This window comes from Cynocephalus volans, chromosome 8 (genome assembly GCF_027409185.1).
Source record: "Cynocephalus volans isolate mCynVol1 chromosome 8, mCynVol1.pri, whole genome shotgun sequence".
Taxonomy (NCBI): Eukaryota; Metazoa; Chordata; class Mammalia; order Dermoptera; family Cynocephalidae; genus Cynocephalus; species Cynocephalus volans.
The window spans coordinates 113,750,042-113,777,875 of NC_084467.1; the positions used below are offsets into that span (position 1 = coordinate 113,750,042).

Here is a 27,834-nt window from a genome sequence, read left to right on the forward strand (position 1 = left end):
AAATACTGTGGAAAGTTACGAGTGCCAACATTACGATTGCTGACATTTATTGAGTGTTCTGTTTCAAGTGCTTTATATGCATATTATAATGATAGTGTTACAGGAGCTCAGCGAAGGGAAAAGCACAAGACTCACTGCTTCCTCTCCTTCACCATGGGAAGACATGAGGTCTAGAGGAAACAGGAAAGACCAGGGAATCACAACCCACAGAAGAAAGAGAGCACTGAGGATAAGATGGTGGCCTTGGTTCTGTTGTGCTACAGGAAATTGGGAGGGGCATTACCGGGCTGCATATCCATGGATGACTGCTAAATTAGGACGTTGAACAGAGCAACAGTGGGAATGATAAAGAAAGGGGGATTTTGTCTTAGAGTTACAAAACCCAAGCAGAGTGAAGCTAAGGGGAAGGTGGCATCTTTCCACTGGACTATTATGTTCACGCCACAGGAGGCTTGCGTTATGGTGGCCACGGTGGCACGATCAATTCCCTAGAGCTGCCTACTACCACAGTAGGTTTTTAGGGTTTCCTGGCTGAGATAAGATTTACTCAAAGATCCCTGGCTTTTGGCAGAGCCTTCTTTTCTCTATCAAAGAACTGATACTTGATGGAAGGATAAAATGAAGAGTTTCCATTAGCTGCACAGCCTGATTTCTGCTTTGCTTTTGCTTTGCTGAGAAAGGCTATAGTATCTCTCTCTATATAAGGAAATTGGTAAAGAGGGGTCTCAGGGGCCCTGGTTCAGGAATGGGTGAGGCAGTAACTTCCCCAGGGTACCATTATAAAATTAAAAAAAAAAAATTCCTGTCACCAGTTCTTTCCCCAGGCACTCTAGATTGGGGAGTCCAATCTAAGTGCCTCCTCACCCTAATCTAGATTTCTCATGCTGTGTTTTTCCCTTTCTTATACCCTTTTGAGGGCTGGAGAACTCCAATTCCAGGGGCTATCTGGAAAGAAACACTTGGTAATATGTATTTGGCTCCCCCTGCCCCATCCCTGGTTTTCTCCATCCTACCTTCTTCAATGTCTTTACCATTGAAGAGAGTGTCGTTATCTGAAAGAACATGTGTAGAAAGGGAAGGGGTACTTAAAGTCAGGGGAACACAGAGGAGGTGCCCCTTCTAGGGCAGCCCCTAGCCATAGCCAGGAAGAGGCATTCTTGTCCTGGTTTGTTGCCCTGTGCTGCCACCTAGTGTCCTGAAACCTTAAAATACTGTACCCTAGAGAGGGACCATATTTCATTCATTCCTTCACCCATTCAGATTAATTTATTCATTCATTCTTTTATTCACTGATTCATTTCAGATTTCTTTTTCTTTCTTCTTTTTTAAAAAAGATGAAAGGTAAGGGGATCTCAACCCTTGGCTTGGTGTTGTCAACACCACGCTCAGCCAGTGAGCCAACCGGCCATCCCTATATAGGATCCGAACCTGTGGCCTTGGTGTTATCAGCATCACCCTCTCCCGAGTGAGCCACGAGCCGGCCCTCATTTCAGATTTCAACAAAAATTTATTAAGACTTCCCTTTGGCCAGTGTGGAGGCAAGTCGCCCCATCCCTCCACTTGTTTCTAGGAATCCCTGCTCTCATGCTGCTTTAGTTAGTCCCCTCGCTGTCCTTTTCTCACTGTGCAAAGAGGCTCCAGCCTTTCTCCTCTAAATATTCCAAGTAAATTCAATTCCAATCCCTCTTGCTATGGTTCACGCTCATTCCCTTTTGTTAGCAGAAGTGGAGACTAGGTGCTCTGAAATCCCTTCTGACAATGAGTTTCCAGCCCAAGACAAGAGGTTGGTGGGACTGGAGAAGGTCCACTGAAAAGACAGCAGGAGGGAGAAATGACATTGTGAGATTAGATAAAGGGATACCCTATTTGACACTTTATAGTTAATAAAGAGTGTTAATATGTGTCAAGATTTAAATTTTACAGCACCCTACTAAGGCTCACAGGGCAGGTGTTAATATCCTCATTTCACAGGTGAGGAAATTAGGTGAAAGAAAGTCAAGGAGTTGATTGCCAGGGATGTAGTGACAAAACTGGGCCAGTCACAGGTCTCCTGGCTTCCGTGGCTCCCTGGCTCCTCTTATAGATGAGGAAACTACTAGAAGGTTGTGATATTCAGTAAGTCTAGTTAGTGCTCAATCCTCTGTGTGGTGTTTCACCACATAATCTCTTCCTGCTCCTTTAGGGTCTGTTCCTTTAGAGCAGGCTGTCCAAAAGAAGAGAATGGAAACCCAGAACTGGAGAGCTCATGTACACTGGGAGGAGGAGGAGACAACAGCAATTACAAGCAGTATGCTCCAGAGGGGAGTGGATGTGGCCTGGAGACTGAGGCTGCCTTTTTCCTGCCGGGTTGGGACTCCTTCTGTGGCACAAATGCTCCTCCTGGTGGTTACGCCAGGCTATGGCAATGTCCTCCTCCAGTAGGGAAGAGAGAGAGTGAGACGAGGAGAGGAAAGGAAGGAGGGGCTTAAGGGGCTGAGCTGGGCTGGGAAGAAACACTAGGAAGCAGTGTCATAATCTGCACTAATGGGAGTTTCCAGAAAGGCAGACACATTTGTACTGATGTATAAATAGATAAAGCTCAGTTTTAATGTATTTTATTTACTCCTACTATTACTGGAATATATAACATTTATTAAGCTCTTACTCTTTACTAGGCATTGCCCTAAGTGCTTTACTTGCATTATATGTACACATATATACATGTTTTCTTTTTTGGCAGCTGGCCAGGGTACAGAGATCAAACCCTGGACCTTGGTGTTATCAGCACCTTGCTCTAAACATCTGAGCTAACTGGACAGCCCACAATGTATATTTAATCCTCACAACAAACTCACAGAGACGCAGAGATTCTGCAATGTGCATTAAGTCACACAAGCCATAAGTCGTGGGCCGGGGCTTGAACCCAGACCTATCTGACTTCAAAGCCCATAATGTGGCTTCCCTCGGCCCAACACTCAGAACAGAGCCAACTGTGTTAAAGTAGGCAAAGTTTTCTTATGTCCAAATCCAGTGAAAAAAACAGTCTCTCTTCTTAGGGGTACATCTGATCTGTTCTACCTTCCAGGAATGACTCCCTCCTACAAGGCAATTTAGTTCTTTAGAAACACAGCGTGACAACTCACCCGACAGAGCCTGGAATGCAGAAGTTGAAGGATTAACAAGAATGGATGAAATGTTTATCTTAGTTCAAATCAGTCAAACTAAAAATTTTTATTATTTTTATTATTAGTTTTTTGGCAGCTATCCGGCCAAACTAAAATTTATAAATTGTGCATGCCCACTCTGGACACTGCCTTATGTGGGAGATAATGTTGGAGATACAAAGATAGCTAAGAAATAGTCTATATCCTCTGAAAATGCAAGAGACTAGTGGGGAGACAAACATTTACAAAAATACCTCTGAGATGAGGAATAATATGATAAAGGAAGGCAAAAATATAAAGAGTGGAGGTTGGAAGATGTAGAACTAAATCCTTGGAGAATTTGGACGGTGTTATGGAGGAGGTAGCATATGAACTGGGTTTTAAGTGTGAATTGGATTTCAACAGAGACACAATTGGGGGAGGTTTAGATAGGGAAGAAAGGGAATTTAAAAGGGAGGTAATAGCAAGAATAAAGACTTGGGGTTGGGGGAGTGCAGCACATGTTGAAGACTCATGTTCTCAGCTGTAGGCAATATAAGGTTCACAAAGGGCACTGGTAGGATGTAAGGCTGGCATTAGAAGGTAGAACACCTTGGATGCCAAGCTAAAGGGTTAGAATCTCATTCAGTAAGAGGAGCCATTTAGGATTTTTACTTACGAGGAGTGATGTTTAAAACTATGCTTTAGAATGAAATCTGGCAGTGATAGTTGAAGAAAGTTTGCTAATTTCCAGGCAAAAGAATAGCGAGGCTGACCTAAATTGTTAGTGGTAGGCAGATGTGTAGTGAACACGCAGAAATACAGGGGGCCTGGAAACTGGCTGGATATGGTACCAAGGAGCATGAAGAGATTATGTGGTGAAACACCACACAGAGGCTTGAGCGCTAACTAGACTTGCTGAATATCACCACCTTCTAGTAGCTTCCCCATCTATGAAAATGTGAGTAGTTTTATCTGCAAAACGAAGAAAAAAATTTTAAATGTGAATAGTAAATCAGCCTTTCAGGATTATTGTGAAAGGACTGAATTTGTGTATGTCAGCACTTGGTCTAGTGCAGGCACTCAGTACATGGCAGCTGTTATTATTATGGTTTCGAACTTGATGACTAGAAGGATGGTGATGACATTGAAATGCGGAAACACAATGGGAAAAATAGGTTTTTCTCTTTGTGTGTGCATGTGTGCGGCGGGGAGTTAGCTAAAAAAATGTGTTTGGGATTTTTAGAATTTGAGAAATCACATCCAGGTAAAGCTGTGTAGTGTAGCAGGCACCTATGTAATCTGTGTCTGGAACTCAAGAGAGAGGAGCCATGAATCATCAATGTAAAGGAGAGCATTGAAGTCACAGAAGTAGGTGAGAAAATCCAAAGAGAGAGAGAAGAGAGAGGAGGGATGAGGGTTGAGACACACAAACATTTGGAGGCCATGCAGAATCACAGAAGCTCCCACTGAGAGGGGAGAATCAGAATTGGGCAGAACCACGCAGGCGGGAGAAGACAGCCTGGGCATGGAGGGCACACTCCTGCCGCACAGGCTGCTGAGAGGTGAAGGGAGAGAAAGAGCACGAGCTTTCAACAGAGCTTTGCGGTTGCTTGGGACCCTTGAAGACTGCAATTTCTGGAGTGAGAAGGGGCTAAAACCCAGCATTCAAGGGGCTGAGAGGTAAACGAGTCAATAGACACTTCCTGATTACTCTTCAGAGTTTGATGGTGAAGGAAGGAGAAAAGAACGCAGGAGTTTGAGAGGGCAAAAGAGATAATGGAATTTTTTTTCTTTTTTCTTATACAAGGGAGATTTAAGTATATTTGTTGGCAGAGGGAAGAAATTAATAGTGTATTAGTGGGAAATAGCGCTGACGTAAGACAAAAGCTCCAGGTGAGGAAGGAAGGACAGGAATGCTTTTGGAGGGTCAGCCTTAACAAGGAAGGGGAAATAAACCTCTCAGAGACAAGAATTTAGGAAAAGAAGATATGGGAAGACACTGAAGAGTCACAAAAAAATTATTTTGGAAGTTCACACAGGATGGCCTAGAGGCCACTGTGAGCAAGAGCAGCACACATGGGGCTAGAGGCCTGAGGAAAGTGGGGAGCATGGAGAATTACCCCTATGCAAAGCTGGGGTCACTTCCTGTCTGCCTTTCAAGTAAGTTGTGTATCCAGAGCACTTGTAAGGGTACTCAGAAGGGACAATGAATTTAGGAGAAATTAATGGCTTCAGTGCTGAAAATACTGAATCCTTGTTCAGTGTAACCTGTGCAATAACTGGGGATATGTCACATGGGTGGCTGGACACGTAGATCTGAAGCTCAAGAGAGAGATTTAGGCTATAGACATAGATTGGGAGTCATCACCATTTAGGCGTTGCTTAAACCTCAGGAATAGATGATTCTGCCCTGAAGAGGAGTAAAGAAGAGAGGCAGCCAAAGACAGGCACCCCCTCAATCCTGCCCAGAAAACAATAGTATTTTAAAGGGTGGCAAAAGGAGGATAGCCAGCAAAGAATAATGTCTCTAAGCCTGCTAACGATCTATAGTTCTACTGCCTCACTCCATTACTAGAAACATGTAGCCTTGTTTCTACCTTACTGATAAAATTTGCAGGAGCTCTCCACATAGCCTTTCCCTACCTCAAGGGTCTGTCTATAATCATGACATGCCTTTAACTCTTCTGCCTGCTTCAGAAGAGACTCCTCGCCTCCTTGTAAAGGCCGATCAATCCCTTCAGTTGGCTGATTTCTCAGTTCTCTCCCATCACCTCTGATGGTTTATTCTCTCTTTTTTTTTTTTTTAAAAGATGACCGGTAAGGGGATCTTAACCCTTGACTTGGTGTGGTCAGCACCACGCTCACCCAGTGAGCGAACCGGCCATCCGTATATGGGATCCGAACCCGGGGCCTTGGTGTTATTAGCACCGCACTCTCCCGAGTGAGCCACGGGCCGGCCCCTGATGGTTTATTCTCAAGTATTCCCTTTCTCAAGCATTTCAGCATCTCCTGTGCCACTGGTTTTGTCCCCATTATCTACAAATATGCCAGGATTTTCTCGATCTTAAGAACTGCAATTGGCATGATTGTGTCCAATATCTCCTGCTTGGTGTTTCTTGCCCTTTTCCAGTGCATGGTCTACACTCTGTCATTACTTCATAGCCTTTTCCTTATAAACCACAGAAATGTCTTTCAGCTCCCTAAACTGAAACTGTCCTCTCTGTTACTGATAATCTCCTTATCTTTTAAAATCCAGTGAGTTTCTTTCTTTTCTTTTCTTTTTTCTGACCGGCAAGGGGATTTTAGCCCTTGGCTTGGTGTTGTCAGCACTACGCTCAGCTGCTGAGCAAACTGGCCATCCCTATATAGGATCCGAACCCACGGCCTTGGTGTTATCAACACTGCACTCTCCCGAGTGAGCCACAGGCCGGCCCAAATCCAGTGAGTTTCATTTGGTCACCACAGTCTTTGATCTTTCTGTAAGTTTGATGATGTTGACCATCCTTCTTTCTTGAAAACTCTTTCCCTTTTGGTTCAATAAACATTGATTGGTTCCCCTTCGGTTCAGTGAACATTGATTGAACACCTCTAAGTTAGGTGCTAAGATAAAAAAGACAATACTTGATCTCTGAGTGCAAGGAGTTTAACCTGGTTGGGGCAGGTCAATGAATTTAGCAAGAGAGATCTTTGCCCTGATGAGAAAGGCTTCAGTGGAGAGGTGGAGGCTGACCTCAAACTACAATGAATTGAGGAGTGAAACCAACTTATAACGGGAAGAGAGGGAGAGCAAATAGCAAATGCAATGGATTCTGTCAAGAAATTGTTGGAGAAGGGAAAAAGTGAGAAAGAACTGTCTAGACAGTGCCTAGAAGGGATTATAGGACAATAGAGCAGTGTTTTTAGGATATGGAGACAGTGTGGCATGTTCTTAGACTGAAGGTGCAAGTAGATGGAGAGAAGTTGAAAACAGAGGAGGGTGGGAAGATAACTGATGAGGCAAAGTCCAGGAAGTACCAAGAAGGGCTGAGATTGATGAACAGAAACAGGAAGCTTTCCCATTAAAATCATACTTAAGCATGTATGATCTGAAGGTATGAAAAAATTCTCCTTGGTACTATGTTAGAGGGGTTATAGACTGGCCTTTTTTTGACCTGTACAGAGTTTTTAAATAATCTGAACTGACTGCCAACACTTAAAAATCATGATATTTCGGGCTGGCCCGTGGCTCACTCGGGAGAGTGCGGTGCTGATAACACCAAGGCCACGGGTTTGGATCCTATATAGGGATGGCCGGTTGGCTCACTAGCTGAGCGTGGTGCTGACAACACCAAGCCAAGGGTTGAGATCCCCTTACCGGTCATCTTATTAAAAAAAAAAAAATCATGATATTTCAAATAATAATCTGGATTTCCATCTTCTTAAAAACTGGAAGATACGGGCCGGCCCATGGCTCACTTGGGAGAGCGTGGTGCTGACAACACCAAGTCAAGTGTTAAGATCCCCTTACCCATCATCTTCAAAAAAAAAAAAAAATCCTACCTTGGTCTTGCTGGTGACCAGCCCCCTTCCTGAAGCTACCTAAGGGCTGCCAGCATCACTTTGGAGAGTCTAAGGATTTTAGGACTTGTATGCTAGGAAAGAGGGACAAGACCACTTATATATTTCATGATATCACAATGGCTCTCACTGGTAAGGTGAAGTTTGAACCATGACTGAATTGAACAACGAAATGATGAAGTAAAATGAGGGTATGAATGTTGTGGATGCCTGCGGGAAGAGCTTCCAGACATAAACAGCAGCTAATGAAAAGGTCCTGAGGCAGGAGAGTGTAGATGAAATAAGAGAGATTCTGGGGGGCCGGTCCATGGCTCACTTAGGAGAGTGTGGTGCTGACAACACCAAGTCAAGGGTTAAGATCCCCTTACCGGTCATCTTTATATAGGGAAAAACAAAACAAACAAACAAACAAAAAACTGGAAGATATGGCAACACCCACAATGGTCATACGAGACAGCTGACTTCTTTAAGTGGGCAATGGCTTCTCCAGTCTCCACCACTCCCTAATGCTTACCACTGGACCACCTCACTCATTTACATTATCTGCCTGACTCCCTAGGCATCTCAGTTTGTCACTCCTGTTAATACTACCTCTCCTACTTCTCAGACTGATCCTTCTATGTCACTTTCAGTGGCTTCTCTTTCTTGTATTGGATAACTGGATATTACTTCTGTTCTCCATCTTCTATTTCTATACGTTTTTCCTCTGAGAACTTGTTCAACTATCACTTCTATGTAGATTACCTGCAATTCAGTATTATAAAATCATGGACTATTGGAGTTGGAAGGGAATTTAGAGATCAGATAGTTAAATCTTCTTAATCTATAGAACATAGCTGGATAACAGAATTCTGTAACTCAAAAGAACTTTAGAGATTAACAAGCTTAATTTACAAATAAGGAAGCTGAGGTCTCAGAGAGATTAAATAATGCTCTTTCTATTCCACCACACAATTTTGTGCAATTCAGTACACATCTATTGAACTCTTTTTTGTGCAAGGCACTGTGGAGGAATATAAACTTGAATAAGACAGGGTTTCTTCCTTCAAGAAACTCACTTCTTTTTTTTTTTTTTTTTTAAAGATGACCGGTAAGGGGATCTTAACCCTTGACTTGGTGTTGTCAGCACCATGCTCTCCCAAATGAGCTAACCGGCCATCCCTATATAGGATCCGAACCTGTGCCCTTGGTGTTATCAGCACCACACTCTCCCGAGTGAGCCACGGGCTGGCCCTAGCCTTGGTATCTTAATATGGTTTTGCCATCAGCCTCTGATAGACTCATAGAGCCTTAGTTTTGAAAAGAATCTTAGGGGTGGACATTTAGCTCAGTTGGTTAGAGTGCAGCCTTATAACACCAAGGTCACAGGTTCAGATCCCTATACCTGCCAGCCACATACACACACACACACAAATACTCACACACAAGAGTCTTAGAGTTTATCTATATCCAACTTTTACCAAGAGAGAGAACTGATTCTGTGATCATACCCCTGATCCTGACCATGGTCAGCCACCTGCTGTGCAGGATACTCACTACTTTCAGAGGCAGCTTGTGTCACTAGTAGACACCTATATTAGTCCATTTTTGTTGCTTATAACAAAATTCCTGAAACTGGGTGATTTATAAAGAAAATGAAATTATTGCTTACAGTTTCTGAGGCTGGGAAGCCCAAAGTCCACCTGGTGGTGGTGACAGTGACCCAGGGGTCTCACATTGCAAGATGGTGGAAGCAGAGAACACAGAGAAAGAAAGACAGACTCTCCTCTTCTTTTAAAACCCTCAGAACCACACCCCTAACCACCAGGTTTAATCCATTCACCACTGCAAGGTCCTACAATCCAATCACCTCTTTAAGGCTCCACCTTTCAATTACCGTAATAGGATTTCCCACCTTCTTAACAGTCACAGTGGGACTAAGTTTCTTTCTTTTTTTAAAAAAGATGACAGGTAAGGGAACCTTAACTCTTGACTTGGTATTGTCAGCACCACGTTCTCTCAAGTGAGCTATCTCACCATCCCTATATAGGGATCCGAACCCTTGGCCTTGGTGTTATCAGCACCACACTCTCCCAAGTGAGCCACGTGCTGGCCCCTAAGGGGACTAAGTTTCTAATACATAAAACTTGGAAGACAATTCAAGCCTCAGTGAGTTTTGGGGGGACATAATTCAATCCACTACAACACCCAAGTAATTAGAATGTTCAGTCACTCACCCACTCCACACGTTTACTGACTGTGTTCTCGGTGGCAGAAACAGTGCTTGGCATATTGGAGATTTAGCTGCACAGGATCCCCATTGGCCTTAACTGACTTTCAGCTGCGTTTCTTCATCTCAAACGTGGAGACATGGAGATAATAATATCTATCTTTAAGGCTTGTTGTAAGGATCACCCGATAGAAATATCATGCATAGAAATGCTCTGTAAACCAAGTGCAATATACGTAAGGCTTTCCTCTTCTCTCCAACTATGTAATGTATTTGAGGGGGGAGATTCCATTATCATCTTTTAAATTATATTTTATACATACAAAAGAATAATTTGTATATGTGTTATATACATAAAAAAATGAATACCCATAAATCTACCATTTAACCCAATAACTAGAACATTTCCAATGGCACCCATCTGTGTGTTCTTTCCCATCTGCTATGGATTGAACGTCCCCACAAAACTCATTGAAGCTTGATCCCAATGTAACAGTGTTAAGAGGGTGGGAAATCAGACTATGGCAATATTGAAAGGTGGGGCCTTCAAGAGGTGATTAGATCATAAGGACTATGCCCTTGTGAATGGTTTAATGGGTTGTCATGGGTGTGGACTGGTGGCTTTATAAGGAGAGCACATGAAAAAACTTCTGGTCATCCTTGCCATGTGTATTTTGCATTGCCATGGGACTCTGTACAGAGTTCCCACAAGAAGAAGGCCCTCACCAGAGTGTTCCCTGGACCTTGGACTCCCAGACTCCAAGACTGTAAGAGATAAAATTCATTCCTTTATAAATTACCCCGTTTCAAGTATTCTGTTAAAAGCAACAGAAAATAGACTAATACATCGTCCCATTCCCAATCTCTCTCCAAGATAACCAATTTATTTTGTTTATCACTTTGCCTTTTCAAAAGTGTTATCAAATATACTTAATATATTAATTTTGCTTGGTTTTGAACTTTATAAAAGTGGTTTCAAACGTTTGCAATGTCCTGGGATTTCTTTTTTCATTCAATATTATGTTCCTAAGATTTATCCACTCCCATCATGTACTTTGTACCATCTTCGAAGCCTCATCTCCCTCATGTAGCCTTCTCAGATCACAAGAGCAGAGAGCTCGTTCTCTCTTCGGAACACGTCTTGCACTCATTGTTTAAAAAAAAAAAAAAAAGGACGTAAACTGTGCCTTTGCTTTTCCTTTATCTTAAGTGACATCACCCCCAACTAAACACAAGCTCCCTGAGAGCAGGGAGGCAGCTTATTATGGTAAAAGAGCACTGAACAGGGAGTTGGCCAGCCTGGGTTCCAGGCCCGGTTTTACTCTGACTGGCGGAGTCCTCGGACTAGCCCCTTCCTGAGCCTCTGCGTCCTTACTTGATAACCTACGTGGAGGGCTTTTGTGAGGAACTCCTGAGACGATGGTCATAACGCGCTTTGTAAACTGCGAAGCGTCCCCTTCTCCAATCAATGTTCATGCTACTATTTGCCCTCAGCTCCTACAGGGACCTCTGCACAAAGACCCAGGCCAGTGACTCGCGCGCTGCGTTTGGGGACGGTCGTGTCGCCCCTGAGGGCAGGGACCGAGATCCTCTCTTTCTTCTGGATCTCCCCAGCGCCAGGTCCGTATACAGAGGTTAGGGGTGTGGGAAAACTGCCAGGAGGACAGAGGGCGCTGACTCCCCGCTAAATTGCGCAGGGAGCTGGAGACGGTTAGACTCACGCATGCGCGCCTCCTCCTCGGGGGCCCTAGTGAGACTCAGCCAAAATTGGTTCGCTCAGCTCGGATTTTTCCCATACACGGGCTAAAATCTTTTGCGTACGCATGCGTCTTGTCCAGGCTGCGGTTGGCTGATGGTCCCATCTATCACTGGAAAAGCCAATGGAGTGAGCCTGTGCAGCCACTTCCCAACGGTAGGAGGTGCTAGGAGGGGATTGGGATCTTTGTCCGCTTATTCAGGTGTGGAGGAGCCGGTTGAGAAGCAGGTTTTGGAATGTTGATTGGCCCTGCTGCCGAACCATTGCCTCATCTGCCGTGTCACAGTGGGGAGGGAAGCGGGGAGAGGAAGCGGGAGGGGACCGGCGTAAAGGGCGGCGGGGTTGACGCTGCTTGCGAACAGTGTCCGATGGCTAGCTGCCAATCGACCATTTATTGGGCGCCTCCTGTGTGCCAAACACGGCCCAAGGCTCTTTGGAATACGGTGATCTCTGTATTCATGTGAGTTTATGGTGTAGAGAAGACTGAACAAGTGACTGTTGCTTTCCTTTTTCCTCCCTTCTGCCCCTTCGCCTTAGATGGAGATTTTCTCTTTCCGAACCCGGAATCGCTCCTTCGTCTCCGCCCACAGCCGGCGCCAGCCTCCCTTTTCTACTGAGGGTGGTGACACAGGCGAGGACGGGCGCTGCCGGGCGCCGCCGGTCGCGTGACCTGGCCGTAGGCGGAGTCCTTCCCCTCCCTCCTTCGGCCCGCGTCGCCGTCACCAGCTTTTATTGGGCACGTGGCGGCTGATGCGCAGTAAACAGGAGGTGACTCTGGGCGGCCACTCTGCGAAGGTGGGGACCGCACTTTATGAGACCAAACTGAGCTAGGCCCTTAGAGCTGTAAACACGTGGAAGCAAGTACAAAGCAAAGGGAGGTGAATGTAAATCAATCCAACTGGAAGCACTAAATCCTGGGCCCCCAGGGTGATCTGAACTAGACCTATCAGGGAAGTGCAGAGGCAAGGCGTGGTGGAAAGAACCTGGGGGGGAGGCTTTACCAACTGTGAAATAGGGCAGGGGAATGGACGTGCCCCTCGCCCAGGCAGTGACACTCGATGACTTAAGATTGCAAACAGATACAAGTGGGTTGTAGTGGCTCAAGTAGGAGCCTCTTTGGAGCCTGGGGTGGGGTCGCCCTGTGTCCCTTCCACTTCCGCTCTTTCTGAAACAAGTTTCCACCATCACAAGGTTGGAAAAGTTACTCAGCCCATGGGACTGAGGAGTGAGTCAGAAAAACATGAGCTACAAGAGAATTGGCCTGGCCCCCTTGGCTGGAACAATCAGATACCACCACTTTGTTTTCCACCTCTCGAGAGCCACCTCTTTAGGGGTAGGAGCCCAGTAGCTACTAATTCTTGCATCTACTACCCACAGCTGAGTCCAGGAAACTGAGATCCTCAGCCCTATTCGATCTGGTGCTCCTTCAGGAGCTGGTCCTGACATCTGGGAAGTAGAGGAGAAACTGCAAAAAGTAACCAGGCCCTTGAGTATTAAAAAAAAAAAAAAAAATCGAGTTTGTAGCACTCCACAGTTTACAAAGGGCACTTTCACAAGCATTAGCTCATTTTAGCCTCCCTGAACATACTGTGTGCCAAGTGCTAAGCCAGACACAAAAATGGATAAACCAGTGCATTTTTTTTTGTGACCAGTAAGGTGCCTGCACCACGGTCAGCCAGCACACCGGCCACCCCTATGTAGGATCCGAACCTGCGGCCTCGGCGCTCCCAGCGCGGCACTTTTCCGAGTGAGCCACGGGGTCAACCCGACCAGTGCATTTTTAAAAGAGGTGTTCAGTCTAGTTGTAGAAAGAAGATGGAAACTAGTACCTACATTTCCAGGTAGAATGGGGTAGATGCTATAAGGAAGGGAAGGGGTAGATTCCTGATGCATTGTTGGAGGATATCACAGCCACCTCAGCAGGAAGGGGGATGGAAAGATCAGGAAAAGTGTCATGGAGTGAAAATTGTAGGAGTGAAAACTTAAATGATAGGGTTTCAAAGATAGAAATAGCAGTTTTTTGCTCAAAGACCTCTTCTTATCGAGGTAAGCACATCATTTTCATGTCTGACAAATAACAGTAGTAAGTATTCTACCTCTTAAATATCTACTAAATTCATCCTCTTCTCTCCATCCTTCTGTCCATGCCTTCCTTGGGTTTCTATTTGTAGAGGATCCTGACTGGGCCACTTGCCTCCAATGCTGCATTCCTTCCAAGTGATTTTCACCATTACTGTCAGAGGGAGCTTTTACTGGTAGATTTCTGAAATGCAAATCTAATCAAGCTCCTTCTCTACTTAAAATCTTTTGTTGACCAAACATCTGCAGAATGAAGTCCAAGTATTGGCCACCAAGGCCCTTCATAATGAGGCCTCTGCCAACCTCTTCAGCTCTGTATGCTATTCCTTTGTCCCGCACCACAATGTTTGAGTTCCTGAAGGCACCATTCTCTCTCCATACCTTACATGCTATTCTTGCTGTAAGGAATGCCTTCCCTCATTTACCCAGGCAAGTCCTACATGTCTTCAAAATCCAGCTCAGAGCTGGCTAGTTAGGTCAGTTGGTTAGACCACAGTGCTATTAACACCAAGGTCAAGGGTTCAGATCCCCTTACCCACCAGCCCCCCCTCAAAAAAAAAGTTCTTGGAAAAATGGAATTAAAAAATAATATGTACTGGCCAGCCGGCCCCCCCCCAAGAAGAAAAAAAAAAAAAAAAAATCCAGCTCAAACACCTCCTGCAGGAAGCCTCCTCTGATGTCTACTAGTCTGGATTAGGGTGTGCCCCAAACGCATTTATATCCTTCCTATGTGACATTTAACAGACTCCAGTGTTAACTGTTGGTTCACTTGTCCCTTGTCCCCACTAGACTGAGTTGCCTAGAAGTAGGAGCAGCCTCCTTCCTCTCTATATCTCCAGTGCCTAACACAGGGTTTCACAGAGAAGGTGCTTAATAAATGTTTGTTCCATTTCGGACAGAAGGATGGCATGAGCAAAACTACAAAGGATCGATCTATCAAGGAATAGAGTGGGCTGTCTAAGTCTGCCTAGAGTCCAAGGGATGCATAGGGAATGGCATTGAGTAAGCCTGGAAAAGGGGTTGTATGTTGGCTCTTTGAAGGCCTTCGGAGCTGGGCCAAGGAGTTTGGACTTTACATGGTGGGCAGTGGAGAACCATATGGTATTAAGATTATCAAAGCTGGGCCAAAGAGGGAAGGATGGATTGGAGAAGGGTGAGGTGAGGATTAGAAAGAAAGCATGCAGCTACTAGCTCTGTTTACAGATACAGAGGCCCAGGGAGATTGTGACTACCCAAGGCCACACAGCTGGTAAGTGGCAGAACTAGGAGTTGAATTAGTTCTGGACTATACCAAGTCCAGAGATCTTTTTATCACACCACAAAGGGTGTACAGTAGATGGGGCTTCAAGGCTGTCCAAGTGTGAGATGTATGTTCATTGATCAGAATGAAAACCTGCAGGTCTGCAGGTTATTCTGCAGACACAATACTAACATCTCTGCTGCTTAACACAACACACATTTTCTATTCACACAAAGTCCACTCTGGTGCTGGACAACACCTTAAGGTGGCTTGGCACTCCAGGCTGCTTAGATCTTGTAGCACTCTACCTCAACATGTGCTTCCACAATTCCCACAATGGGGAAAGAGCACTTGGAGAATCAGGTACTGGCTGTGCTTCAGAAGGGACACACATTATTTCCCGGTACAGTCCATTGGCCAGAACTAGTCCAATGACCCCACTTGACTACACAGGGACTGGGAAAAACAGCCTTCTGTGTGTCCAGGAAGGAGAGAGAACATGAAATATTTGTGGGCAATAGTAATGCCTACCCAAGACATCATGAGCAATGCCTATAGAGAAGGAGGGGCAGGTCAGACAGTCTGAGGAACAGACTGGAGATGTACAGAAAAGAGGCTTTGCTCAGGATTTAGGTGTTAGGTCAAGACTGTTCTGGTCACCTCAGAGAAAGGTTCTCTCTTCCATGGGAATGGATGAGCTGCAGCGTACATCATACCAGTGGTTTCTTACCTGTAGCAATGTTTGGGGAAGTTTAGGAACTATAAGCACAGAGGAGAGGATGGCTTCACTCAATGGCTCCTGGCAGGAGGCCTCAGTCCTCTGCCATATGGGCCTCTCCATAGGGCTGCTTCAGTTTCCCACAACATGACATCTGGCTTCTGCCAGGACACATGATAGAGAAAGATAGGGAGAAGCTATGACTTGGCCTTGGAAGTCACATGCCATCACTTCTGCCTTTTTTTATTGGTCACACATACCAACCATGATTCATTGTGGGAGGGGACTATACAAGGTCATGAATACCAGGCAGGGATAACTGGAGACCATCTTGGAAGCTGCTACAGGGGAGCAGGTAGCCACAGGGGAGCCTCATCTGGAGGACAGTATCTTCTTGACCCCTTCCTGCTCAGCTCATTGTTCTTCTCTGCCCCTACTGAAGAAGTGAGGTGAAGTCTGCAATGACCTTGTGAGGGAGGCAGGATGAGTACAGGTGGTTGCACTTTGCAGATAAGGAAACCAAGGCACGAACACATTCCGTGACTTGCCTGACTCCCATGTGTTCTTGCAGCAGCCTGCACATGCAGCAACCACAGCCTTAACCTTGCGACATGGATTTGAGACATTTGTAGGCCTGTCTCTGCTGTTGTATACAGCCTCTCACACTCCATGTTTGCTTCTGCAGCACCTAGCATGGACTAGGTACAGAGGAGTGGTCAAACTCTGCTAGCAGTGAGCCACACCTGGTACACTTCCCTCCACAGCCGCTGCACTGGCCCCACGGCATAGCTGTGCGGGGTGTGAGGAGGCAGGAGTAAGGGCAGCCTGCCCAGATGAAGGGTGCCAGGTGGGGGGCCCTTCAGGATGTGTGAGGAGGGCAGGGAGAGGTTCCCTGGCATGGTTAAAGCACTCAAAAGGCAGGTCAAGGGCAAGCCACTGTTTCTCACAGTTGACTGTGAAGGTGGAATCCATATGTGCCTAACAGTGCCTGGGCAAGTTTCTGCTGCAGAATGGTTTTCAGCAAAGTTCCTCTACCATGCTGCACCCCCACACTGAACACCATTCTGTTCCCAACCTGACCTTGGGTGGTATTTCTGTTTTTCTTGTGTCCCAGGATCCCTCCTGGGACTCTAACTGGACAACCCCTTCTTAGTCCTAGGGCTGCCTCCTTCTCACAGAGCACCTGGAAGAAATTCTCACCTGAAAATCCCACCAGAGACACCTGGAAGTGCCCTCTCCCACAGGTTGACCACCATTCTTCCCAGCCAAGGTGAAGCCTCTCGCCATGGCAGGGCCACACCGGTCCTTCCTTCGCCTCCTTGGCCGGCCGCACCAAAGAAACCAAATCCAAGCCAAAGTATCAGAAACGTGTATTCTTTTTCTTTTAATAGTAAACCTCTTTACAACAAATATAGTGAAAGAGTTTTCAAACAAAACTCATAAGAATCTCGAGGACTTTGTCTTTTCTTATTGTGTAGAATACTAAGAAAGCATCACCATACAGCACGAAAAGAAATATTGAAAACAAATCAACAGCCACACACTTGGACTCGCCCTGCCCCAGGACCCAGGAGGAGCCCCAGGAGTGTGGGTGATTGTCAGGTTTGGGGGTGGGGCACCTCTGTGGCCTGGCCTGCCCCTCCCTCCCTCTTCCCCAGCCCCTCCCTTCCTCTGGGACTTGAATGGGGGAGAGGAGAGAATCAAGATTCTCCATGTAACGTTTCAGCCACTTCCCCCCATACAAATCCCACTCCTTCTACCAACTGCTCAGGGGGTGGGAAGAGGCAGCAGAGGGGAGAACAAGGAGTTCCCAGGCTCCATGTCTCCTCCCTTCCATGAAAGCCTAAAGTCACCCCCCACCCCACCCCAGGGGATTCCAAAGAGTCAGTTAAAAATATATAGAGATATAGATATTTCTAGATACACTTACATCATTTCTGTCTCTCCAAACAAATAAATAATCAGCAAGAGAAGGTGCATTACTTCCTTCCTGTCCAAGGTGGGGAGGGCTGGGTGGGGGTCAGGGGTCAGTCTCGCTGCATTGAGTGCACTGTTTGGGGGAGAGGGGATAGTGCGATCCATTGGGGGGGTCCTCATGCCCACTGTCCCTGAAAGCTGTGGGAAACCTGGGGAGGGGAGGGGTATTGGACGACTCCAGTGGTTACTTTGGCAAGTGCCCAGTTCTTCAGAGGGAGTGGGTGGAGGCAAATTTGGCTTGTAAGAGGAAGAAATTAAGTCCCCATTTGAGCTCTGGGTTCCCAGGGACCCATTCATCTAGCCGGCCGAGAGCCCCTACCCCCAAGAGAAACCTTGGGATACTGAATTGCAGAAATGTCACATATTCATTCACAGACCACCCCCTGTCACCAGGGAGAGAAAAAGGACACACACACATCCACACATGGTAATAATCAAAAGCCAGGTTTGCCATTATGAGGCAGAGGGCAAAACTGGTGAATATTGCACCGTGAACTGCAGGGGCCCTCACCCTCACCCCTCCTCCATGTTTGATGGTGGCCAAGCCCAGCCTAGAAAGGTGGGCAGACTGATGGTAGGAATAGCCTGAGAAGGGAAGGCCAGTCATTCAACCTTTACTGAGCACCTATCATTCAACCATTCGCCCCTTCAGCATTTACTGAGCACCTACTATGTGCCAGACACTGGACAAGGCTCTGGGAATGCACGCATGCATAAGACTACACCCTGGCTTCTTTCAAGTCCCTGATCAAGTCTCATCAATTCTTCAAACTCCCTCTAGGAACTTGCAGGAGAGGTGGGAAGGCTGGACATGCTGTGTCCCTGCTCAGTCAGCAGGTGAGGGTTAAGCTGTGAGTAAGGAAGGATCACGCCCAGCTGAAGAAAAAGCTCAGGGAGGAAGGGGAGCTTGAGTTTCACCCTGAAAGCGGGATGGGGTTTGGTGGAAGAGGGCACTCTAGAAAAGGGAACTGAGTGTCAAGGCATGAAGGACTAAGTGGACAACAGAGTGGGGGCAAAGGTTCCTGGAGGGAAGCCCTGGAGAGGTAGGGCCTAGGGAGAAGCAGAGGGACAACTGCCAACCCCCCTAAGTGCAATACAAACTGTAGAGCTGTGGTGAGAGCAGGTGAAGGAGCAGGCAGGAAGGGAGTGAGGGTCAGAAGCCAGTGAAGGGGAAGCCAAGGCTTGGAGCTAGAACAGCCACCTGTCCCTTTGTAAACACACACCCAGCCACACACAAACACCAAACACAGAGATGCCCTCAGAGCTCCAGTCACACAAGGATTCACGTATCCACCCAGATGGGCTCAGAGACACACACAGGTACACCCATGCATACACACACCCCCACACACACATACATAAATACAAAGGTACGCTCAGACACACAAGTACTAGGTGCCCTCATGAACACACTCAGGTAGATGTGTGGTCACACACACCCCTCTGCTTCTGGTTCCTTCCCTGCACTGAGTGTCGGAATACTGCAAGAGGCTGGGCCATAGAGGCGGGCAAAGACGGTCGTTTAACAGGAGACTGGGCCTTGTCTAACTACTCTCCTCTCCAACAGAGAGGAAGCCCCAGGGGAGTGCTGTACCTCTTGGCCACTTGGCAGAGGAGTTGCTTGTGTGAAGGACTGTGGTGGGCCCCTGGCTACCTGCCCCTGTCACCCCAGGCCAGGCCCCTTAGGGTGGGGAGTGGCTGTGGAGTCGGTGGAGAGCAGGCTGGGGGCCTGTCCCCTCCAGTTTGATCTCTGATCCAGCCCGAGGTCTCAGGACCCCATGCTTCGGCTGCCCCTGGCCCCTTGCCCACCACCCCACTGGGGAGGCAGCAGACGGGGCAGACTCGGGGGGGAGGGGAGGGGGAGTGAGAACAACAGCAGAAGAATCTCATCTGTACAGTACGGGCCGTTTGAGTCATTATTATTACAATATACTTTGACAAAAATAGAATCTCATTTCATATCAATACAACAACAACAAAAAAAACAGTTTCCTGGACTGTTACACCGCTAACGTTTTCCAAAGGTTGCTATTTACAATTACAGTAGCCAAGAGGGAAGGTGGGATGCGGCCTGGAGGTGGTGGGTCAAGGAGGTAGCGAGACCATGAGGGCGCCGAGAGCAGGGAGGTGGGGTGGGGAGCAGGAGGAGCTAGGAGGAGGGGCTGGGGAGGAATTCGGGAGGCTGGCCCTTTACGGACCTCATCCCCTCATCCATAGGGACCTCCCACCCCACAGACCAGCCCAGTGCCCACTCCTCTGGGTAGTGTGCGTGCAAGGCAGAGGAAGTCCCTTCACCACACTCGACACTTGCCCCATGAAAGGGCTCTGGCCCTCAGGCACCCTAGGGAAGGCCAAGGCCGACTCTCGCTTGGAGCCACCCCATTAAAATTCCTCACCCCAGTTCCCCCTGCACGTTGTGGCCAGCTTTACGGGGCTGGTGTCAACTGAGGGATGGGGAGCTATTGCACTGTATATCTTAGAGAAAAAGCTGGGGAAGGGAGGGGGCCCAATTCAACCCTTGCCCAGCCCTCTTGCCCTCCTCAGCCCTCTCCTCATGGCTCTGTCTTTCCCTCCAAATGTGCTTTCAGAGAGGCCCCACCTCAAACCCCCACCCCCAGCCTCAGATTCCTAGACACCTTCATAGCCCAAAAGCTCAGACAGCACCCACATGAATCAGTGAGAGTGTGTCATGTGTGTGTGCAGGGGAATTTGGGGGCCAGGCTTGGGTATTCATCCCCATCTGCCTATGGCCACATGAACAGCCCAGAAGCAGAGACCCTTTTCAGAATCTCTGCCTCACTTTCCCCTTGAAACACAAACCCACCCATGAAGCCAACTTTGGGGTTTCAGTCTATTGTATGGGTTATTTGTTGTTTGGTAGTTTTTTTGGTTATTTCCCTCTTTCTGGGGGATGGAGTGGGAGGGCTCCACATGCAGGGCTCGGCACCTGTCCTTTCCCAAAGGCCTATCGGGCCCCCCACCCCCTTCTTGCAGCATATGTGTACAACGTGCAAAGTGTCCCCCCCTTCCCGCAAAAGAGAGAGCCCCCCAGCCAGTGAAAATGGTGGGGGGTGTAGAAAGAGGGGATGAGAGCATCCCCCTCTCCAAAGCGAGAATCCAAATTAAAAAAAATATAATAATAATAATAATATAATAATAATTATACACAAATGTAACCGTCAACAGGACACGGAGCACGAGAAAGGAAGTGGGGGTCGAGCGGGAGGAGCCCAGGACAGGGAGGGGTGGGCGGTGAGATTGTCAACTCTTCATCAGGGAGGCTGAGAGGAGGGGAGTGGGGATCGTCACTTTAATGTCTGTGAAGAGAGGAGATGGAGAATGGGGTGTGAGGGGGTGGCCCAGGCTGCAGGCATGTATCCCCCACTCCCCTCTCCCCATAGGGCCAGGATTCTAGTGGCAGGGCCAGCTGTGAGGGGCGGAAGCCATCAAGCAGACAGGCTGATGCTGGAGGCAAGGAAGGAGATGGGCCTTTGGTAGGGGGACAGGGGTACTGGTGCTGCCCCACAAGGGCTGGTGGAAGGGCTAGCTGGCCACAAGGCCTCTCGGGTAGGAGTTAAAACAAGTTGGGGGGCACAAGGGGCAGTCCCTGGGTGTAGCAGACACTGGAGGACAGGAGGGGTGATGCTACAGTACCCAGGTATCGAGCCGCATCCTCTTCACAGCTGAACCCTCAGCCTCAGGCTCTGGGGCCGGGCGCAGCAGGCCCAGTGTGGGCCCGAAGTCCCCCCGTCCATCATCCCGGTCCCCTGTCTCATAGGATCCCCCAGCCGGGCTGCTGAGACTGTCGCCAGGCTCAGGGCGGGCAGTTGGGAACACAGCTGGAGGGGGAGGCGCAGGGCTGCGCTCCCGGCTTGGGGACACTGGTTCCGACTTGATGCTGATGTGGGGGTGGGTGGTGACTGTGAGGGCAGCACCCACGTGGGGCAGGGGGCTGCCCGGGCTGGAGGTAGGCAACAGGGATGGGGCACAGGGGACAGAAAAGGAGGGGTGAGAGACAGAAAAAGTGATAGCAGGTCACAAGACAGAGAGTAAGGGAGAGCAGAGAATGAGAATATGGGGATGGGAGGCATGGGGGGACGAGGGAGAGACCAGTGGATGGAGAGAGTGAACAGAAGAGAGGGGGTCAAATGAAGAGAGAGAAGGGAAATAAATATTAGTTCTCCTTCTATCACATGTTATCTGCAGCCCAGGCCCCCCTCCCCAGGGCTGGCTGGGGGAAGGGGCTCAGGGTGAGTCTCATAGGCTTGTACAGGGGATTCCAGGACTGCCACTTATGCAGTGCACAGCCTCACATGATGTCCACTAATGACAGACAACCCTGAAGGGAATCCAGCTCTCAAGAGGATCCTCCTCTTCCTGCTCCTCAACTCTCCCTTCTCAAACATTCCCATGGAAAATCTCCCAAGGACTCACATGAGGTTGCTGAGAGATACGGGGACCAGGTGGGGCTGTTGCTGAGGTGGCTGTTGTGGCTGCTGCGGCTGCTGCGGCTGCTGTGGCTGTGGCTGTTGCTGTGGAGGCTGTGGCTGTTGCGGCTGCTGGGGTTGTTGTGGCTGTTGCCAGGCGGTGACATTGCCTAGTGACAGCCCCCCAGGTGAACTGAAGGCTGGTAAGGAGGAGAGCTCTGCACTGGTCAACTGGTAATCTGCTCAGGAGAAAAAGTGAGATGAGTCTACAGTGGGGGAGAGGGCACCAGGCTCCCATGGGGAGCCACCTCCCAGAGGACCAGGGTGATGAGGGAACAGGTGGTGTTTAATGACGGACGTGAAGAATTCAAGAAAAGCATAAAAATTTGGAGATGGCACTCAGAGTTAAAGAATTTCAAGTCATAATAACCATGAAGTGCTGGGGTTTTTTTTGTTTGTTTTTTTGTTTTGAAAGATGACCAGTAAGGGGATCTTAACCCTTGGCTTGGTGTTGTTAGCACCGCGCTCTCCCGAGTGAGCCACAGGCCGGCCCTTGAAGTGCTGTTTTTTAACAGGATGAAAAGAGGTGATTTTTTAAAAACAGTATTAAACTTTAAAAAAATCGTGTAGGTAATGACAATTAAAAAGAAAGAAAAAGGAGGGGAAAAGATAAGTAGAGAAGATCTAATACATGTCCAACTGTCATCATTTCACCTGCCACGTCTCCAATGGCCTTCCTGAGGTACTGGGGAGCCATGGTACAAGCCAGACAAATGGTGCCTCAGAAGCAAACCACTGTGACCACCATCCCACTCTGCACACAGGCCCTGAGTCTTCTACAGACTGTCAATCCATAAAATAGGTGGCAGCAGGGATTTGAGCCATTGTGCCTATGCACATAAACACAGAGGATGCATGTTTGCCACCCAGTTCTCACCTCATGGAGCAGTGAGGCTGCAAGGATTTCCCCACGAGAAGTTGCTCATTATTTTCTAAAATGTCTGTCCTAATGAAGAAACTGTGACATCTGTACTGTCACAGAACAAATAGAACCATGCTATTGTTTCATGTTGCAACCTGTTTGGGAGTTTATAAAATGTCTTCCCTGAGGATCATAGTGAGGTGGCATTGTAAGAGTGGGAGGGCATGCTGTGTTGGGGAGCACATCCCCCAATCATCCCAGCACCATCCACTATGCTATTACTCAGGGGGTCATCTGCTCCAGCACTCTGCTTTAATCATATTGTCTTTGCCATATAGCAATAAGGTTAAAGGCTTAAGATATGAGGTCAAAGTTCCTTGCTACCTCTGCTTATGGGCTGTGTGACCTTGGGCAAGTTACTTACTCTCTGCCTATAAACTTGAGGCAGGAATCCTATCTACACTGCACAGCTGTTGTGAGGACTGAGTGAGTTAATACACAGAAAGCATGTAGAACAGTGTCTGGCTAATAGTATATATTTAAAAAACTGACCTATCACTACTTTACAAATGAGGCAACCACAGCCTCAAGTCTGAGAAACTTGCTCCAGGCCATGGAGAAAGCCAGTGGCAGAGCTAAAATAAGAACCCAGGACTCTGTATTACCTTTAAGTCTCACTCTACAGTTGATCCACACTTAACTCTGGTCTTGTAATGCTGGCCAGGAGTTTTGAGATGCTTATATTTACAAAAAGCAGAACAAGGGCAGAAATAGGCCCTGGGATCAACTATCTCCAACACTTGCTTTACAAACAAGGAAGCCAAGCCCAGAACAGTGTAGCAGCACCTTTCCCAAGGTCCCTCCATGAGTGAATGATAGACACAACTCCCAGTTCTCCACTGTCCCACCAGACTTCAGCCCTATCTATTGGGAGGCCTGGCTCCCCAGGGCCAGGAGGAGCACAGCCCCCCGGCCATTTGGCAGCCCACTCAGTCTGTTCCCTGAGCCACTACAGCCAAACCTCTGTTGCCAGTGCCAAAAGTGGCCAGGCCTGTCCCTTACCCAGGACATTCCCATAGCCAGATCACCCCCAGCTGGAATCGGAACTGGGGCCAAGGACTGTAAACAGCAATGTGTTCCTTGGGGTTTTGTTTATATACCTAGGGTCACCTGAAAACACCTGTTTAAACTGAGGTCTGTTTAGCTATTCCTGCAGCAAGAGTGATTGGAGCCCCTTGTTTCTGAGAGGATGTGAGAAATCCCACACACTTCCCAAAAGGACTCCAAGGGCAAGCCCAGGGTCAGAAAGTGCTTTCACATCAGAGGGACAAATAAGAGTTTGTAAGTCAGGCTTTGCTGAGAGCCTGTTCCAGGTTCACTGACACCAACTAACCTCCCTCCTGCTTCACAAAGACTGCGGCTACTCAAGAAGATGGCAGAAAACCACCACCATGGGATTCCCAAACTAACAACAGCTCTGGAAAAGCGGTCTGAGCTGCCCTCGGCCAAGCGTCCAGCCTGCCCTGCCCACAGGGAGATGGCTTTTCCAGTTGGCCCCAGAGCCCCAGTGGTAGGGCTAAAGGAGCCCCAGAGAACTTCTGTCCACCAACTCCTCTTACAGATGAGGAGCATGGCCCACAGCGTGTGCCTTCTGGAGGAGTCCTTGCTGAAGCTGCAAGGACCTAATAACCTGGAGTGAGTACACATGTGGACAAGGGTTTTATGGACACCTGATTAGAATGTATACACAAAACACATGCCAGAGACTGGTCACTTAATATGAGGCAGTTCTCCGGGCTCTCATACCTGCACAGGTTGGGGTCTGGATTTTTACATGTGGGGAAGAGGTGGGATTTTGTGAGTATTTGTACTGGTGTCTGGTATCACACACATGGTTCAACTCTGGGATGGGCATGTGGGGAGGCGGAGAAATTTTAGGGGTTTTCTTGTCTAGTCTGATCGCATCACAGGAATAGCCTTAACATAAGCTACTCACATGTGAGAGAACCTGGGGAAGGCAGAGATCTCTTTAGCTGGAAATAGCCCAGGTTCGCCAATTACACAAATGCTCTGAAACAAGGTGACAAGGCATTTCCCCTAGTAAAGTTCTTCCTGACACAGCAGCTTGAAGTGTGGACAAAAATGGCTGGAAGTGTCACAGACTGTTTCCAGGTGGGTGTGAGTGGGTGACATAGGCCAGGACAGCCCTAGGGACCCAGGACAGCTAGGCACTGGGTGTCCTGTCTGAATTCTACCCAGAGACCTCTCCCCTGTCTTCAAGTGAACTCTTCACCTTCAGATCCCCCTCTCCAGCCATCATCAGTCTTCCTTCTTCCTTCCCCCCTTATCATTCCGCCACCAAGCCAACATCAGGAGGAAGAGACCCCCTTCCTCCCCCTCCTGCCCTGGAGGCCCTACCTGGCTTTCCCAGGGAGCTGGCAAATCATCCCTGACCATGAATCTCTGGCCTCCTCAGTCTCCCCGTCTCTTCCTCCTTCATTCCTTTATTCTCCTCCAGGAAGCCTTTGTGACCTGACATGTCTCCCTCCCTACTCCTTTAGCCTGAATCATCTGCTCAGCCCACCTCTGTCTCCCCTCCTCCTCAAACTGGAGGCTTCCTGAGGATGGAGCTTCCCTCCTCCATTAGGTCCCATATTAAAAATAAAGGATGCCCAGTTAAATTTGAATTTCAGATAAAACGAGTAATTTTTAAGTGTAAGCATATCCCAAAGACATTCTTCTACTAAAGTGTGTCCCAAAGACATGCATATGCTAAAAAATCGTGCATTGTTTTATCTGAAATTCAAATTTAACTGGGCATTCTATGTTTTTATTTGCTAAATCTGGCAACCATAATTAATTAATTAAGTAGGGGCTCCCCCAAATCAATAACCTTCCTCAGATTGGGGCCTCCCCAGAGCATATCTAATGTCCCCTCTCTGGTCACTCACTTGCCCCAAGCCCAAGTGCACACATGTGGACGTCACAAGAACACTCACCTGTGTTGTAGGCAGTGGGCATGGAAGAGAAGGGGAGGCCCTGGCTGAGTAAACTTGGTGTTGCCACGGAAACCACTGGGGTGGTGAGAGAGTGAGTAGACTGGGAGACACCAAGGCGCTGGGCATTGTTCTGCAGGAGAAAACTGTATCAGGAGGTGGCTGATGGGTGGGCTTGCCTTATGTTGGCCCTCCATTCCAAGGCCAAGCTGGGGACCCTGAATCACAAGGCCAAGGTGGGGTGCCTTAGCATGGAGGCCCATGTGGATACACATATGCTGGTGCATTCACAGGTACACTAAGATCCATGGAGATATACATGCACACACAGATTCATTCACACTTACACACATGCAAAGAGAAAGGCGTGTATGCTAGCCCTGTGGCCCCAGCACCGAGCCCAGTCTCCTGAGGCAGAGTGAGAGAAGGGAGAGACATCATTCTTCTTCTCCTGGCTAGTCCCTCCACAGTCCACTCTCCATCCACCTCACTGCAGCGCACGCCCTGGTAGAAGCATGCTGGCATCTGTGAGGGAAACGTGGGGCCTGGCATGGCGTGTGCCTGCATGTATGCACACACGTGTGTGGGGCTGTCAGCTCCATCTGCCGCTGAGTCACTTGTTTATTCCAACTCCACGCTGGGGCCGAAACTGCCGCCGTGTTGGCCGCCAAAGCCTGCCTGCCTTTTCCAGCCTCTCTGGCCTCCCGTCAGGGAGTTGGGAAGGGAGGAGCCCCTGCCCCACTCCTGGCTGAGGATGAGTATGTAAGTGTGTGGGGGGCGGGGCGGCTGTGTGCCTGTGAGACGGGCTGAGTGTAGGAGGGAGCATAAGGAGACAGAGGGAAGCAGGGAAGCCCCCCAGTAAGAAAGACAACTCTGGCCTTGCTTGGGCCTCAGCTTCCCCTGGAAAACGACTTTACTGTCCAGCAGGCATTCCTCCTAAGGAGGTCCCTGTCCTGGGTTCCAAGAATGCCCTGTGGGCCTGAGTGGAGTCAGAGGGCTAGTGGGATCCAGCCCTCTGGTCCAAGAGCCTAAACTAGATGTCAGGGTTGGGACCTCTGAGGCCTGGGGCTGGCCCACTCCCCTTGACACATACACATACACATACACACACACACACACACAAAGGAAGTTGTGTCTGAATAAATATAACATCACATAAAGACATCCATGTACACAGGTATGCACACATGCATGTCAATCCCCTCACTCTCACCCTCTTCACCTCTGTATTCCGCATGGCACTGAGCACAGCCCCTGGCAAATAACCAAATAAACAACACCACTACACACACAGGCGAAACAGCAAGGACATACACATACTTCATGCTGGGGGAACACAGAGAAAGGGCTGACCCAGAATTCAAAGCCACAGCAAACATCTCACAGCCTCACTTACCAGATCTAAATGGTCCTCAGTCTGAGAGCAGAAATAAAACCAAGGGGATGATTCAGTCTCTGGACCCTGCCCTCCCCCCACACTTCCATCCCCATAGCCACTCCATCCACCTCTCTGCCTAAGAGCAGGATGGCTCTGCCCAGCCTAGACGGACAGAGAGCTCTGCACGGTCCTAATTTACAGAAGATGCTACATCCCCAATAAGATGAAGATCCTCATAATCTAATCCCCATCCTTCCTGCTGAAATGGCAAATCCTTTCTATTATCCCCCATCACAGGACCTTCCCTCCTACCTCCTGTCCCTTTTCACTGCCCTTAGGCTGGTATTTCTGTGTTCCAACCTCTTAAAAGGCCTGCTGGGAGGAGCAAGCTCATGAAAAGCCATGCTTCCATGGTCCCTCTTGGGATGTTCTGACTGCTGGCTAACCTTC

The 27,834-nt window shown here is 48.2% G+C and overlaps 1 protein-coding gene across 7 annotated transcripts in view; it reads right to left on the reverse strand.

Moving 5' to 3' along the window:
• Positions 1 to 17,042: 17,042 nt before the first annotated feature.
• Positions 17,043 to 27,834, reverse strand: part of MEF2D (myocyte enhancer factor 2D) — a 33,586-nt gene continuing 22,794 nt past the window's right edge. For 4 of the 7 annotated variants that reach the window (XM_063105646.1, XM_063105647.1, XM_063105649.1 and 1 more), the window contains 5 exons: positions 27,403 to 27,423; positions 26,010 to 26,139; positions 22,096 to 22,327; positions 21,316 to 21,622; positions 17,043 to 20,978 (listed from right to left, as the gene is read on the reverse strand). In XM_063105646.1, coding sequence (XP_062961716.1) covers positions 20,967 to 20,978; positions 21,316 to 21,622; positions 22,096 to 22,327; positions 26,010 to 26,139; positions 27,403 to 27,423 — 702 coding nt within the window. In that variant the 3' untranslated portion in view covers positions 17,043 to 20,966. Of the gene's footprint in view, positions 20,979 to 21,306; positions 21,623 to 22,095; positions 22,328 to 26,009; positions 26,140 to 27,402; positions 27,424 to 27,834 lie in introns of those variants that run through there. The other 3 variants (XM_063105652.1, XM_063105653.1, XM_063105651.1) reach the window with 2 other exon arrangements.